A 17,246-nucleotide genomic window follows, 5' to 3' on the forward strand; every position below is an offset into this window, starting at 1 on the left:
ACTTTTGTTTCCAGCCAATTTGTCCATGCCCTCTGCCTTTTTTGCTTCCAGTATACTCTTAATCTTTCCAGGATTTCCCAGTTTTTGCAGGTGCTATTCCAGCTTTCAAAATGCCCTTCTGGCAAAAACAGTATTTTTAGGCCCAGCACAAAGGCCACTTCAGAGCCTTCCTGGTGCTCTGCAGTCTGTCACAGCTCCTCGGTCTGGATAGAGCTCTGTAACAGCATAGTAATGGGATGTTGAAATTATTTGCTTACAAGTCAATGAACATTGTAAGAACTATTGGTTAAATTCTAGTCCTACAGCCTAGCATCAGTCTGGGGCAGTGAGGTTGAGAATGAAGTTGTGCAAATCACGCATTGTTTTGAGGCTCTTCAAGATGTTCAGTATTTTCCTCAGACTGCAGGGCAATGCTCTTCCCCATCCCTTAGTCTGCTGTTTACCAGATAACATTGAGAGTCAGTGTGGCTGAAGGTGGAACTCAAGCCAGAAGGGTTTGGAATCCAGGTCTCTGAGAACCAAGGCCCTGATTATTTCCAGACAAACATGTTGGAAATCTCTTGAGGAGGTAACATACAAATCAGGCCTTGATGGATTCCCATGGGAAGAGGGTGTTCTAGGCAGAGATAAAGTTATCATAAGAACAACATATGCATGGGGTGACGGGTGGAATAACGTAGCCGGAAGGATCAACAGTGGCCTACAGAGGCCAGCTGGGTAATGAGTAGGCAGGCAAGGAATAAGAAAATTTAAGAAACATGGGTTGAAAATTATTTTCTCCTTTGCAGTAAAAGAAAATAGCAATATTAATACCTGCCAGTCAGTCAAGGAGACTGGAATGGTGGAGATTGTGGTAAAATAGAGCTCTTGCAGATTGTTTTCAAGCAGAAACTCAGACCTAGTAGTGCCAGCTTATTTTTCAAGATAGATCTTTAAAAAAAAAAAAAAGTTAGCAAGGGGGGCCCCTGGATGGCTCAGTCGGTTAAGCATCTCTTTGATCTTGGCTCAGGTCATAATCTCGCAGTTCATGGGATTGAGCCCCGCGTCAGGCTCTGTGCTGACAGTGTGGAGCCTGCTTGGGATTCTTTCCCTCCCTCTCCCTCAAAATAAACATTAAACCAAAATCCTCCTTTTGGGTTGAATCAACTTTTTGGCTGTTTGTTTGTAATCTCTGTCCTGGAATTGATCTAAATGCGAGTAGGGCTCAAAGGGCTATGAGTGGGGCTGATAAAATGTCAAAATCCTATAAACTCTAGAAAATGCAAACTAAAGTATTGTGACAGAACACACAGCAGTGGTTGCTGGGGGCTGGGTGGGGAGGAATTCCACAGGAGCTTGTGGAGAATTCTGGAAGTGATGGGATATGTTCACTGTCTTGATTGTGATGGTTTCATGGGTGCATATGTCAAAACTTATCAAGTTGTACATTTTAAATATGTATCATTTACTGTATGCCAATTATATCTCAATAAAGCAGATTTAAAAAAATTCTTTGTAGCAGGAGTAAGCTGCTGCAATCCTAATTCCATTGTTAGGCCCTAAGTTTAAACACCCTTTCCTCATTCACTTCCAAAAACTCCAGTTTAGGATCATTCCAAAGAAGACAATTTAGAACTTTGCAACAGGTTTTTATTTTTGCTTTATATCTAGTACAGTGTTTGAAACCTAAAGAAATACATTTTCTCTTCAAATTTGGATGTGTATATAAATATCATTTGTCTGGACTCAGCACACTCAATGCCACGGCTTCTTGGCCTATGTCTGCTCTGAAATCATCAAGCTTTGTCTGTCTACCCAGGGGCCCTGAGAACATGGAAAACAGCCAGAGTTTATAGTTTTTGGAAAACTAAAAGCAAATGAATTTGGAAAGAATAAACCAGTGAGGAAAAAGTTTTGATTCAGCTTCCTAGGGTCTTTAGCTGGGAACCCAAGCTGTTTTTGAAGGACATCCAGTCTGTCTTGGGTGGCTGGGACCTCATACCGCCTTCCCACCCCCCATGCTTCTTCAGTGGTTCAGTCAGACAGTTCCCGCAGAAGCTGGCTGAAAGAGACAGTATCTAGCTCCAGGGCCTGAGAGTTCTTGTAGAGGTGGACTCATTAAAGACATCCTGAGTCGGAGGTTCCCAGCCAGTCTCTGGATCTGAGCTTTGACTTCCTTCACTGCCCCCAAGGCATGGCAGAGTTCTCTCTCCCCAAACCCAAGGGCTGAAAATCTAACCTACACAGGGGAGCAAGTCTGGCCGTTCAGGTATGTGCTAATGTGAACATCAGCAGTCAGGCTGGCCCAGAAGTAGCACAGTAGGCCCAGACCCACTGGAGACCTTTGTAACACACTACACAAACCTTTTCCTGGATGCTCTGGGCCCAACCCAAAAGTTAATGCTGACTCCCACACCTAGTTTTGGTTCTACACATACCCCAGGCCTGATGCAAAATGCCATCTCAGAGGAAAAATAACAGCTTTAATTCACAGACTTGATTGGTATGGACTTCAAATTCTTCCCTTATCGTGGTCTTAGTGTGGGGGTGGGGCTAGGGGGTAGACAGTGGGATGACTGAATCATTTATGAAGGCCTTGGCCAAAGAGCAGCTAGTGTCTACCACATGGATCCCCGCAGGGCCAAATTGTCAGCTTGCTGGCTTAACAAAAGAATTCAAAAGTTAAAACAGAAAAAATACTGGACAAGATTGGTCTACAATGTGAAATCCTAAACGGCTGTGGAAGAAACCTACTCTGAGCAAATTCTCAAGTCTCACGCACTCACTTCTAGGATAGTCCTACCTGGAAGATGTTGCTGCTGGTTATGAACACTTCCTATGGTTCAGCACACTGAGCCTTGCACCCTTGCCTCTTCCAGGGAGGCACACACAGTCCTGAGGCCTCCAGCCAGCCTGTTCTCCTTACAGCTCCCTGCCTTCAACTCAAACTCCAGAATCTGAGCTCACAAGATGAATCTACTCAGGAGTCAGAGATGATGGATACCAAGCTGAATGAGTCTCAGGGAGGAGATGGGGCCAGAACAAATGAGCTGAGGCCTCCAAAGGACACTGTGGGAAGAGGAGTAAGTACTGTTAGGTGTTCATCTCCTTCCCTTCTAGTCTGCTAGAATGGGTAACTCTAGGATGTAGAGGAAAGGCAGGTAGTAGACATGAGAAAATGGAAATCCAGCAGTTCATTCTGCTAAGACAGTTTTCATTTTAAACTGGTGTGGCTTGAGAGAAATAGAGTGTGCCTGAGAGCCTTCTTTTGCTCTTCCTTGACCAAGTACAGTAGCAGCTATAATCTGTGCAGTTTAGCTCCAAAAAACAGGGCTCCGGGAAAGTTGCTTCCAGGGCAAAGAGTAGGAGTAGGTCTAAGGGTTCTAGGTAAGGGGTTGGGGGGGGGGGGGAGCGGACAGCAAGGGTTCCTGAAAGCTGAGGTCATCAATGCCTGCTCCTCCGAAGGGTCATTTGTACACAGTGCCCCAAGTAACTAGGCTGGCCAGCTGAAAGTGGAACCCATGTGGTTCTACCGGGAGGCTGTAGCCAACACCAAGGTGAGGCAGTTAGTCACTGGGGATAGCTCAGAACTGAAGGCAGGTTTCTGAGACTAGAGACTTTATTAGTACTAGAGAAGATGTAGGGGGTTGGATAACCAGACGGGCTGGCAATAAAGAAAAGCTGGCACTGTTCCAAACAGTACTAGAACACTTGAGCTAAGAAGGCGGCTCCTTGTCCTCTAATCCACACCTAGATACCTCCACCTCCACCAGAGATCTTAAAATGGACAGACCAGCCATGTGCCAACATAGGGAGATTCTAAAAACAGGTCTTTTCAGGCTATTCCCTACGATAGGCTGGGGAGCCCCTTCATCCCTACAACATCCATTCAGAAATCCACCAAAAAGTGGCCTTCGACTTCACCAAGGCCAGGGTCTAGAGTCCAAGTGGGGGCTGCCCACAAAGAGTGGCGGTCAAGGCTGGGCCACAGAAATAATGTTTTGCTTCCCAAGAGGGCCAAAGGAGAGGAGGAGACAGAGAAGGTGGTATTACTGCCCCTGTGGGCTGGAAGAATCTTACCTGCTGGCTGAAAGGGTAGGTTAGAGGGAAATAATGGGAAAATATGGTCTGAGGAAGACACCAACAAAGGAAAGCTCCTAGAGGCCACTTTATCTGATGAGAAATCTGTCCTCATGTTGTGCCCTGGGAGACTTCACCTTTGAAGTCCTTGGAGAAAACTGGCTTTAAGCAGCAGCCAGAAGATCAAAAGAGAATCTTCCATCTGGTACAGGTCCCAGATCTGAAGTGTAAGATTTTAGAGGCGCAGTTGGGAAAAGCAGGATGTGTATGTCTCACAAGAAAAATCTGGCCCCAATGTCAGGGACTCAACTATTGCTTGAGATGTATAAAATAGGTCCTACTAAAGTGCTTTGCCCTTTGGATAAGGATGGGGGGCACGCGCGGGGGGCTTTTCTTTGAACTGTAGGAGAATAGTTTCATGATGGAGTCAGCTGGCTAAGTGACAAGGGTCCTGCCCCTTGCCTACTTGTGGGTTGGTAGTTGTCATTCTTAAGCTGAAGAATAGCATGTGACTCACTAAAGTGTAACAGCATTGGTGTGACTTTTTAGTGACAACCACAAGCCCCAAACCACCTTCCTTAGAAAATGGTTCTGGAGTTGGATCTCAACACTAGAAGGAGAGGGCAAATTCAAGACCAATGGCCGACAGTGAGCACCTAAACTTTAGATCTGTAAGCAGAGGGGTATAGGTTTAACCTGAGCCGGGGGGATATGTGGGAACGGGAGCAAGAGTGGCACAGTCTCTGGGGAAGGGGAACTACAGCTCGGTGCAGGGACCCGACTGTGCCCACAGCTCCGCAGCTGGTCTACACTTAACCAGCAGCTTTCTCCATCCTTTTCCCCAACAACTGGGCTCTACTATCCTGTAATCCACCAAAGCGCAGGCAAGCCACTGAAGCATCACTCTAGCTTTCCTCAAAGAGAAAAGGCATTAGGATTATAACTGTCACCAGGAAGGGCAAGACCCAAACCAGGTCCAAGAATTCCCAAACAGGAAAGATACCAGTGACTCTCACAAAAGTCCGGAGGCTGCTAAGTTCTGTGATAACTGGAGAAGCAGCCATGTGTGATAACTTATGTGAACAGGGCCTTTGAGACTGAATCTGAGAAGGCAGACTGCTTTTTGGGTTTCCTAATATAAGCAGGACGCTTAGCAGTAAGGACTAGAGTGGTAGACTTCCCTGGGCCCTGGGGCCATCCTTGCTCCCTTCAGGTACTGGGACAATCAGACCAGGCTGACCTGCTATGGAAAGGTTCCAGCGATAAGGGTTGGTCCCAGGTTGGTGGCCCAGAACCTAAGCAGAGAGGAAAAGGACCAAGCTCAGGCTCCCTGAGCAAAGGAGCTTCCCCATCTCTTTTTGGTCTTCCTCACAGTATCCTACTTCTAGAAATTACAGACAGTTCTTCCTCTTGAGACCAATTAAGATTGACCTACCTAATATATAGAATATAAAAAAATACAGAACTTTTTGACATTCTCTCCTTTGGAAGTAAAATATACATGATCCAACTATGGAAGAGGAAGAGGAAGAAGAAGAGGAAGAGGAAGAGGAAGAGGAAGAGGAAGAGGAAGAAGAAAGGCCAAAGGCAGGGATCCCTGGCTATCCCAATACATGACGCTCTCACTCCAGCCTCCTCTGCAACTTATGGGTCACCAGAGCAAGGACTTTCTCCTCAGGAGAGAGGAAGGCCCACAGCCCCCTGTCTCGTGCTTAGGAGAAAATACAGCTACCTCAGAGGTTCATTCAACTCCGAGGGGAATTTTTCAAGTAAACAAATGAAGTTGGGTCGCACCATAGGAAGGTGGGTAGGAAACAAGGGATCAGTAGCGACACATGGGAAGCCCCATCTGAAGGCCTGTGCTCCTCCCCTCCCCTCCCACTGGTGTACTTGCCCCTGGAGAGGGAAGGAGATCTCCCAAACTAAAGAGGCCTGGAAAGGGGTTAGAGGGAGGAAGGGGCCTTTGTCTCATGGTGACCTCCCCCTCAGCCTCTAGTCCCAGACCATGCTGGCAGCTGGGATTCCTAAAACCAGGAACTCATGGCTCTTGGAAAGAGCAATCTTAATACAAGAAAAATGTGCAAAAGAAAAAAAAAATTAAATAACTCAATCCAAGCATACAAGATTAATATTCTGTCAGAGCAAGAACACTTTGTTTTGGATTTCTCCCCTCCCCTCCCACCCCCCACCTCTGGAACATTCCATCTGCTCAAGTACCCAAGATAAGAGTTACACAGATCAGGGCAGAGAACTGGGAAGGATGAAGGAAGATAAAAGGGAAGGAAGTCACCACTAAAGAAAAAATAAAATTAAAAAAAGGTGCAAAATTGATTACCTCAGTCCTCCTTTGTCTACCCCTGGGGCTCCTGGGTTAAAGACATATGTGCAGCCAAAATATAGTGTAAGGAAGAAAACCCAACACGTCCCCTTCTTGTCACAAAACCCAAATGTGAGCCTCAGATGGTTCTGTCTGTCCAGAGGGTGCTCCCTCCAGGGAAGGGGGCGGAGCAGGTCAAGAGCACAGTTTCCAGGGCAGCAGAGGTGTATGGTGGCTGATGATGGGGGGGCTGGTTTCCCGCCCACCAGAGGGCTGCTTTTCCGCTGGTTGGTGGTGCTTCCCATCCCCTCCCCTCCCCGGAGGCAGACATTATAGCTGGAAGCCCTCCATGGGGGCCTCAGGCTGCTGGAAGATGAACTGCTGTTGTGTCTCATCCACTTGGGGGGCCAGGCTGCTGTCATCATCTTCTACACCAAAGTAGTGCTCAATGAGGTCGAAGGCCTTCTGGTAGATCTCCTGGTTCTCATGGCTCTGGAGAAACTCAATTTTATCCAAGCCTATGGTGGCAAAAAGGAAGGAGGGACAAGAGTGAACTGTGATTGCTTTTCCATGGGGCCATGAAATATTTATCCGTTTTTCCTTCCTTGTGGTATGTTAATGTTTACCAAGTAATATGATCAGATCTCTCTTTGACCTGAAAGAAGAGAATTAAGACCTTTTCCTAAAACTACATAACCCCAAAGGAAAAAACCCAAAATGTCAGCTATAAGCCAGAAGTTCTAGTCCTGATTCTGCTTTTAACTACCTGTGTGGCCTGGGTAAATCATTAGTCTCTCTAAAGTCGTAAGATGAGCACTCTTACTGGGACTTGCTAGACACTCAGCTGGAAGCATACCTTCCAGTGCCTGATTCTCTCATCAATTCTAGAGCTTTATTTTTGCATCTGTGCCATACCTCCTTACTAGACAGAACCTATCAAAAAACAGAACTGATCTACTGCTCCTCAGAGGGAGAAGGATATGATGGGATAGAACTTTGCATTCAATGATGACCCCCCCAAATCCCACAGCCTCACATGTATACTACTTTGGGGGCTCACAGTCCCTGGGTCATGACCTAGAACTTCTCTACTGAAGGCAGAGGTGAGGTTGGGGAGAGGGCACATACCATAGGCTTCCTCGATGAGGCCACAGTAGGGGTTGACCCCTGAGCCACTGCGCTTGCCCTCTTGCTCTCCAAGCCGAAGGATATTCTCCAGCCCATTGAGGGCCACCTGCACAATCTTCGAATCCATCACAGTCAGCAAGTCACACAGGGGTTTGATGCAGCCCAGTGAGACCAGGTACCTAAGGGCAGAGACCGGGCAAGTTCTAAATTAACAAAGCGCAAGGGAGGTGCTAGGCAGGTGCTGTGGGGCCTGTGGGTCTCCCTCACACATCAGGACTCTGAGCAACCCCCTCTTGCTGAGCCTTCACAACCACCTATCCTTTATCTCAGTCTCTGCATCCTCCCAATGCTCCAAGTCTAGTTCATTTCCATGGGGAAGGCTGTCATAGATTCCTCTCATCTCTAATGTCCCCTTAGTGTAATGTTACCACTCTGAACATATTGCTTCCCTGCTTAAAATTTTCAGTCCAAGCTCTACAGGCATGACAAAACAGACCCTCTACAATCAGGTTCCTACCCATCATCTCCCATCACCTCCCATCATTCTCTTCCAAGGACCCTACCTTCCAAATGTGTAAACATCTCCAAGTTTCTGATTCTTGTGCCTTTACTTATGCTTTTTCCTGTCCCAAAGGGCTTTTGCAACCCTGTGTCCTTCAAAGCTTAACCAACGGCTATCCCTTTCTCCTAAGGCTTTAAATATGTTGAATCTATTCCTACTTCTCTTCCTGGGCCACAATCTGAGGACAAAACACTTTTCCAGTTCCCATCACCCTTACTCATGTTGATAATGGAAACCAGAATCAAAGAATGCACACACATACAGTGGCTTTCTGTTTGTTTCTCCCAAGTGTCACCCCCAAAAGTGATTTCCCAAAGAAGCTGTTGTGAATGAGCCACAGTTTGGTTCTCTTTCATTTATATGGATAATTGGGAATTACATGGATTTAAATTTCTCTGGAGAAAGAAGTAGAGGAGAAATGGATGTCTGTGTTATAGGTCTCTATTCTCTAGGAAGGAAAAGAAGTTCATGCTTTAGAGCAATCTATTCCAAATTTCAGTACCAATCTAGCATCTTACCAGTTAAACCAGCTGCTGGTTTAGATCTAGGGCATTATCTATTCCAGAAAAGGCAGTTTAGCAGTCACTGCAGACCATGAACCAAGAAGGACAGTATACATACCACTCAAGACAATGAAAAATGAATGTGATACCTGATCTGCTCAGGGGTTCCTCCTGATGTGGCATTGGTGATGGCCCAGGCTGCCTCTTTCCTTGTACGGAACTCTGCTTTCTGAAGGATTTCGATCAACACAGGGAAGATATTTGCATCTATGACAGCCTGAGAGAAGATGGGGAGCAGGGTAGAGAGAAAGTCACTTCAAAAAGAGTAAGCAAATCTAGCCTACAAAATCAGTTATGATTCAGACATCTTCCTCTTCCTGGGAATCCTCTGTTCTCTCCATAGAGAAGCTACAGAGGAACCTGGCTTCTCAGAAAGAATCTTTAATAGCACATATTGGCTCCAATTTCTAAAGGGAAACAAATTCTTTCTTCTGGAAGCAAATAACCCACAACTGCTCAAGTTCCCATGCCTTCCCATCTGCTCCTGCCCTCCCCTCCACTGCTTGTACCTGTATTTGAGCCCTGTTGCCAGCAGTGATATTTGAAATGGTCCAGCAAGCTTCCTTCCGGATTGACTCCTTGGGGCTGCTCAGCAAGTGGAGGAGGCAAGGGAGGGCTGAACAGTTAAGAATGACCTAGAACACCAAAAGCACAGGCAATAAAAGAAAAATTAGGTAAACTGGACTTAATCAAAATTAAAAACTTTTGTGCATCAAAAGATACCATCAACAGAGTGAACAGGTAAGTCACAGAATAGGAGAAAATATATGCAAATCATATCTGATAAGGATTAATATCCATAATGTATAAAGAACTCTTAACAGCTAAACACAAAAAAACTGAAGAACCCAATTAAAAAATGGTCAAAGGGCTTGAACAGACATTTCTCTAAAGAAATACAGATGGCCAATAAGCGTATGAAAAGATACCAAACATCGCTAATCATTAGGGAAATGCAAATCAAAACTGCAATAAGATACCATTTCACACTTATCAAGATGGCTGTTATAAAAAAACCCAGACAATACAAGTGTTGGTAAGGTTGTGGAGAAATTGGAACCTAGTAAATAGCTACTGGAGGTATAAAATGGTGCAGCTAGTGTGCAAAATGGTATGGTGGTCCCTCAAAATCTTAAACATAAAATTAGCATATGATCCCGTAATGCCACTTCTGGGTATGTACCTAGAAGAACTGAAAGCAGGGACTCAGATACTTTTGTACACATTGTTCAACATAGCATTATTCATAACAGCCAAAAGGTAAAAACGACCCAGGAATCTATCAACAGACAAATGGATAAACAAAATGGGATATATGCATACAATGGACTGCTTACTATTCAGCCTTAAAAAGGAATGAAGGCATGACACATGCTACATACGGATGAACCTGGAAGACATTATGCTAAGTGAAATAAGTAGACACAAAAGGACAACTATATATAGTTCCATTTATATAAGGTACCTAGAGCAATCGACTCCTAAGAGATAAAAAGTGTTATGATGGTTACCAGGGGCTGAGGAAGGGGGGGGGGGGGGGGAGGATGGGGAGTTATTATTAAATGGGTACATAAAACCAGTTTGGAATGATGGAAAGTTGTGGGGATGGATGGTGTTGACAAATAACAAGGTAAATGGACTTTCTGCCACTAAACTGTACACTTAACGGTAAAAGCAGTACAATTTATGTTATGAATGTTCGCACATACATGCACACGCTCGTGCACGTGCACACATACACACACACAAGAATGACCTAGGTAGTGAGTGTGGGTTTGAGTGAGATCACTCAAGAATTTGTCAAGAATCCTACCAAATTATGCCAACTCAAGACTTAAACAATACTCTGATCTCTAGCCTTTGAACAAAGGACTGTTCCTACTGTGCCCTCACTGGAAGTATTATTAACATGAGATGGGATTCTAAAGGTATAGAAGTAGGGATAAGGTTCTGCAGCTTTTAGTGTCTCATGAGGACCAGGACTCCAAAACTTGAGAATTACCCTATAACGTCTCAGGTAGTAAGGCAGTTTATTCCACTCAGTTTTCCTTCAAAAGCTCCCAGTGGAAGATGATTTGCTTCCAACTTGTAAAAGAAATGAAGGCAACTAAGTTGCCCACAATCATACAGGAAGTGTCAAAGTTGGAATTTTTTTTTTCAACATTTTTTATTTATTTTTGGGACACAGAGAGACAGAGCATGAACGGGGGAGGGGCAGAGAGAGAGGGAGACACAGAATCGGAAACAGGCTCCAGGCTCCGAGCCATCAGCCCAGAGCCTGACGCGGGGCTCGAACTCACGGACCGCGAGATCGTGACCTGGCTGAAGTCGGACGCTTAACCGACTGCGCCACCCAGGCGCCCCTAAAGTTGGAATTTTTTACTCAAGCCCATGCTTTCTCTCCTTACCACACTGCCCACTCTACCCCCCCCACCCCCACCCCCACAACATCAGGGAAGGATTTTGTCTATAAACAGCTCTCTTCCTCCTTACCTGGGTTTGGATGTCATCTCCAGTGACGATGTTACCAACTGCTCTCAGGGCAGGAGAGGCCACTTTGTAATCATTGTGCCTACAGAGAAGGGAGAACTGATCAGTAGAGGGCCAGCACACAGTTATCAGCCTGCCGACCACCAAGGCTGGCAGCACTCTCATGGCTCTAGATCTTTGCAGAGAGCAGCAGAATGCTTATTGCAGTTCTTTAGTTAGAGCCTGGGAGAAACTTAGGGAATCTGTACTTTCTAATCAGACCACTCACATTAGAAGCTCTACCAATCTTCGGCAGACTCCAGAGTCTATGACCGCCTGGATCTTTTCATTGGGGCCATCGGACAGATAAGAAAGGGCCCAGCAAGCATCTGCCAGCAAGTCTGAGTCACTGCTGAAGAGTAGGCGAGACAGCACAGGCAAACAAGGGGAGACCTGTTGGAAGCAGAGTGAGAGAGACTCATGGAGGGACAGGGCTACGTCAGCTCTACCACTAACCCTAACATTGCTGTCCCTTCCTCTACAAGTAATTCTAAGCCCTAGAGATTTCTCCTACATTATACCATCAGAACTACCTTTTTGACTTTGCTGTCCCAAGATACATGAGATCACCTACTTCACTGACAATTGCCTCTTCTAGTTTCCCAGGGACTGAGACTCTAAGGGGTAACCCAAAGACTTGAAAACTCCCATATCAAAATTCCTACATATGAAGGAAACTGCTTTCACTCAGGAACTGGTAAGCTCTCTTACCTTTGCAAACTCGGGGGGTGGGTTCTTTCCTCGGCAGAGGTTTGACAGGGCCCATACTGCATTCCGTGTCATTGTCAGTCTTGTGGACTTCGTAAGGAGTCTGAAGGAAACAGCAAAGTCTTAAGACAGATCCTGAGCAATGATGCCCTTGGCACAGGGCTGTCACCTATGAACCCCAGGAGCAAGTCCAATCAGACCCTTAAGATTTTTGCAGCCTCACCTTGTCTTCCAACCCAGAGACCTAAGTTAACTGTGCTTGTCTGGACCAGGAGGCCTGACCTACATCTTCACAGAGAATTAGGACCAGCTGTGGCTAGTTAAGACCACAGCTAATAAGGACAAAGGGCTGGAATTTGAGTAGGTCTGAAAACCTTTTAAGGTAGGACATACTGTGCCTCTAACCGTGGCCACGAGATCTAAACAAGGAATACTTTTATTTCTCCTTGGAAATAAAAGCTAAAGGTCTGTGAAGGGCCCAAGAAAGAGTTATAGTGGTAGTCTACGGGGCTGTGGTCTCGGAAGAACAGTTTATCTATCTGTTTTGGTTTAGATGAAGTTCTATTTGAGGGTATGGGAGGGACGGACGGGAGAAGGACTCCTATGCTCCTTCATGGGGTCTTTGATCTGTGCTTTACAACAGAGCTCTCCAATGTACCTATGCATAAAATGATAAATCAATGCATTCTTTAGAGAAGGTTGGGTTTTTCCAGATGGGCTAGTCTTGCCTCTCTCTTCTGGCTCAATGATGAGGTAGGTATGACCAACACTAGAATCTATAGTGCCATACAGTCAGGAAACAGAAGACTGTACTCAGCAAAGACCAGTGGCACAATCTTCTTACTCTCAAAAGATACCGATCTTTTACCTTGGCAATGAGCATACTTTTAGTGTTTTTGCATTTACTTAACATCTTAATGTAAGCTGCCCCGAAAAGATCTGCCATGTGTCTGCCTTATAGATGCCCCAGCTGCAGATGATCATAATTACTCACGTTAACAAAGGATTAAGGATGGAACAGTTCAAGACGTAATCTCGGCAAACGGAGCTGTCTCCAGCTATGTTTCCCAGTGCCCAGACTGCCTGAAAAGGGGACGGTGGAACTGTCACTCACAGACTCTAGTGGCTCCTGTCAATATTTTACACCAGAGTGAGTACCCATCAGTAACTAGGACAAAAACCGTATCAAGGTCCAAGACATCCTGAACAGGATCAGGTACCCTCCTTGTTGACATCCTTACTGAGCACTTGTTCTATGACGGCCTTTCCTCTGGGAGTTCTTGGCTTAGTGGGAAAGATAGGCTGACATCTTACTGCAGCCTAAGAAGCCAAACCAAGACCTCCCTATGCCCACTCTCCAGAAAAAGAGAAAGCGATTGGAAAGTTGCATTTTTGCAGCCTGATAGGATCTACTCCATATGTAGTAACGAAGGAAAAAACCTTGGTACCACTTTCCATTTTCTATCCAATCAATAAAGTCCAGTGAAGAAATGCAAGTTGTGTCTTTATCTCTACGATGCGTAGGTAGTGAGAAATGGGTACTGTGGTGTCTTTTTTCCAATACTACCTACCTCTGATGCCAAATGTTATGTTTTTTCCCCTACACCAGCAATCAATTCTCCCACACCATTTTTGTGTCCAACAATCCAATTCAATTCTGACATTAAGCTTAGAGTTAGCACAGACCCCACAGGTTAAGGGCTCGGGCCCACAATACTACCCCCACTTTAAACACTAGTCGCAATTCCTGGGTGTCATAATACTACTAACCAACTGGTTATAAATGCAAAAGTTCCCATAATCCCCTCCTCAGTTTCAGCAGTTCACTAGAATGATTCACAGAACTCAGGAAAACACTTTACTTTCATTTACTAGCTTACTGTAATGGACACAGCTCAGAAAGAGCTAAATGGAAGAGATGCATAGGGCAAGGTATGGGGTGAGAGGTCAGGGTGGTGCAGAACTTCTGTGCCCTCTGCAGGGCACCACATCAATGTGTTCACCAACCCAGAAGCTCTCTGGGGAGGTGGGGTGGAGGGATGGAAGAGTTGGGGGTTCTGATGACAACCCCCTCATCTTGACGCTATCTAGGAACCCCACCCAGTCATCTCATTGGGTGTGTTCCATTATAAATAACAAAAGACACTCCTATCACTCAGAAAATTCCAAGGTGTTTAGGAATTTTTAGGAACCGGGGACAAAGACCAAATGTATTTGTTATTATGATACATGTACTATCAAGAATTAAGCCAAACTTGAGCATTACCTGTTCCTGTACATCCTCAAAGTCTGAGTTAAGCAGCTCTATAAAAATGGGGACGGCCCCTGCTTCAATGACAATCTTGGTCTGCTGAGAGGTTCCAGAGGCAATGTTCGTTAGAGCCCAGGCAGCTTCAAACTGGAAGTGAGATTAAGCCATGACTGAGAGGTCATTCCAGACAGAGCAGCCATGCCTACCAGCTGGTTGAGAGCAGTAGGCCTCTTGCCCCTGACTAAAACACTAAAACTTGAGCCTTTTCCTCTTCTCCTTTAAATGACAAAACACAGTATGGGCAGTGATGTGACACATCAGGGAAGAATGGACCTGGGCTTCAATGGTCCCAAGTCTAGCTCTGCACTACCATAGCACCCGAGTCCTTTGGCAAGTTGCTTTATTTCCTGAACTTCATTCACATTCTTCGTTTCTGAAACCAGTATTAGAGTGACACGTGTGACTCAAAGTCCCTTTCAGCTGAGTTTCCGGTTAAGTTTTAATGCATTGACTCATCACTCATTTTTGAAAAGAGAGACGCAGAGGAGCTAAATGATTTGCTTCAGGTCACACAGGTAATCAGAGGTACGAGATCACTGGGGTGTCTGGGTGGCTCACTCGGTTAAGCGTCCGGACTTCGCCTTAGGTCATGATCTCGTAGTCTGTGAGTTCGAACTCCACGTCAGGCTCTGACAGCTCAGAGACTGGAATCTACTTCAGATTCTGTGTCTCCCTCTCTCTCTGACCACCCCCTGCTTGCACTCTCTCTGTCTCTCAAAAGATGAATAAATGTTAAAAAAAAAAAAAAAAAAAAAAAAAGTAGATCTATATTTTAAGTAAACTAACAACGCTGAGATCAAGAGTCGCATGCTCTACCGACTGAGCCTGCCAGGCACCCCAGAACCTTTGATTTATAACTGAATAATCAGCCTGTCCTATTCTGGTGTCCTTCGAGATTGTTTTAGAGAAGAGGTTTTGGCTCTCTTATCTGAGGCCAAGACGTCTGAAGCATCTCTTAAATAGTTCCTCATATTACTTGTCTATTTCCTGAGAGATGCGTCTATAGAAACACTCAACTACAATTTCTTGGAAAAGGGGCTTTCATCTGGTACCCCTCTACACCACTCCGCACCTGTAATGTACAATTCTCATTCCTCTTCAGAAACTCTACAAACCGATCCACCACTCCTGGAGTGTTGATAACTTCATCTATTGGAGGACTAGGCTCTGGAAGAGGGAAGAAAGGAAAGAGAGGAAAAGTCAGGAGAGATTTCGGCTGGTGCATTCACTGGGGTAGGTCTATCATCCTTCCTAGGTAGTCCTGACCGTCCTTATCGACATTTCCAAACTCCTTTTTGGTGAGGTGGTTTTCACAACAGTCGGTCATTTTTGAACTGTGTGATCTAGTTAGGATGCTAAAGAGAAAACCAATCCCTAATTTAGGTGTACTTGCCTTTGGCTTCCTGAAACTAAGCAAGCAAGTAATTAAGGAAAAGAAAGCCCAAGAAATGGGCAACCCTAGTCTAAATATTTCCCTTCTAAGAAGAGCATTCTTTTCTCGGCAGGACTGCTTCATTTACTGAGACAAGAAGTATTTTTCCTACCATACATCACATCTTTATTGAGTACAAACTATGTGCCAGTTCCAGGTACTGAGAATACTACACTGAACAAAGTCAAATGTCTCTGCCCTTACAGAGCTTATGTCCTAACGAGGAGAGACTTTCTATTATGTTAATAAGTATAATGGGGGAAAAAAAAGAGGTAGGGCAGGGTAAGATTAAGAATGCTGAGAGTGAAGGGGATCTGCTTTTTTATACAGGGCATCAGGGGAGGCTTGTTGAGAACCTAGAATATGATCATGCAAGTGGGGAGTCGTCACAGGTATCTGCAACCAGAGGATATCAGGCAGAGGGAACAGAGGGAACAAAGGTAAGAATGTGCCTGGCTTGTCCATGGAACACCAAAGCAGTATGACTAGAGTAGAACGAGTGAAGGGGAACAGCAAATGAGGTCAGTGAAAGGAAACATAAGGTTAAATCACGTAGGGCCTCCCTGGGGAAGACCAGGATTTGTACCTTTGGAGAGCAGTTTCCGGAATTTCTGTGTGGTTGCTAACTGTAGGTCAGAATCATCAGAAAAGAGCATCTCCACCATCTCTCGTGTGATCACGCTCTCCTAGAACATAAGACAGATTTAAGACTTGGCAAACCAACACTAGAGCTAGATATGAGCACACACCCCTGCTTGGCATCCTGCTTGTTAAAGAGTTGAGGGCAAGAGGATGGCATAACAGCAGGCTCAGGAGAAGGTGTTTGTTTAATTCATGGCTGCTTCAAGTTGGGATATTTGAATGATTCCTAACCTCTGAGGCAAATAAGGGCTTCCCTTAAAATGTTTTCTCAGGTGTCTCCATCACAGATGTAACCCTACTGATTCTTTAAGCCAACCAGCTACGAAAGGGCCCATGGAAGAAAGAGCTTAGCATGGTTGTTGCCAAAGCCACTAGACGATGTGAACTGCCTGTTCTGTACACGTTGGTACTTCCCAGGCCTTCCTGAAGCACATGTAAGGGCCTTACCCCAGTGGTAGAGCTCACATAGGAGTCCATGAGGAGACTGTCAAACATGGCGGCTTCTTCATTAATCAGCTCCACATTTCTCCGTTTAAAAAGCTGAAAGTAAAGAAGAGATATAGTGGTAAAACTACTCACTGTAATAAAGAAAACAAAGAATGATCCAATGTTAAATTATGTCAATAATTGCCAAGGAAATGCTAGGATAGTTGAGACAATGCCAAGCTTAATATGTGGACATGGAAAGATATCTAAGCACTTGACTGTTTTATATCTAATTGTTTGAAGTTTTTTAGAGAACATTCTCTTTTTTTTTTTTTTTTAAAGTAAGCTCTATGCCCAAAGCAGGGCTTGAACTCATGACTCTGACATCAAGAGTCATATGGTCTACCGACTGAGCCAGCCAGCCAGGTGCCCCTAAGAGACCATTTAAAGATTTCTGTGCCCCTTGTATAAAAGGTGATGGATATAAAAGGCTTTGAAGGAAAGGAGTAACAGTAAAGCAAGAGGGTGGGCACAAGCAGGTTAGGTGACAGCATCTAGACCGGGGCAAG

The 17,246-nt window shown here is 45.1% G+C and overlaps 1 protein-coding gene across 3 annotated transcripts in view; it reads right to left on the bottom strand.

Annotated features, from left to right (window-relative positions):
- Positions 1–1,607: 1,607 nt before the first annotated feature.
- Positions 1,608–17,246, bottom strand: part of KPNA6 (karyopherin subunit alpha 6) — a 67,556-nt gene continuing 51,917 nt past the window's right edge. For 2 of the 3 annotated variants that reach the window (XM_058718251.1, XM_058718249.1), the window contains exons 3-14: positions 16,699–16,791; positions 16,196–16,295; positions 15,250–15,344; positions 14,133–14,264; positions 12,861–12,949; positions 11,870–11,969; positions 11,388–11,551; positions 11,123–11,201; positions 9,139–9,264; positions 8,719–8,846; positions 7,505–7,683; positions 1,608–6,894 (exon numbers count right to left, since the gene is read on the bottom strand). In XM_058718251.1, coding sequence (XP_058574234.1) covers positions 6,707–6,894; positions 7,505–7,683; positions 8,719–8,846; positions 9,139–9,264; positions 11,123–11,201; positions 11,388–11,551; positions 11,870–11,969; positions 12,861–12,949; positions 14,133–14,264; positions 15,250–15,344; positions 16,196–16,295; positions 16,699–16,791 — 1,473 coding nt within the window. In that variant the 3' untranslated portion in view covers positions 1,608–6,706. Of the gene's footprint in view, positions 6,895–7,504; positions 7,684–8,718; positions 8,847–9,138; positions 9,265–11,122; positions 11,202–11,383; positions 11,552–11,869; positions 11,970–12,860; positions 12,950–14,132; positions 14,265–15,249; positions 15,345–16,195; positions 16,296–16,698; positions 16,792–17,246 lie in introns of those variants that run through there. The other variant, XM_058718252.1, reaches the window with a different exon arrangement.

The sequence above is a fragment of the Neofelis nebulosa genome, chromosome 2, assembly GCF_028018385.1.
Source record: "Neofelis nebulosa isolate mNeoNeb1 chromosome 2, mNeoNeb1.pri, whole genome shotgun sequence".
In the NCBI taxonomy this organism is placed as follows: domain Eukaryota; kingdom Metazoa; phylum Chordata; class Mammalia; order Carnivora; family Felidae; genus Neofelis; species Neofelis nebulosa.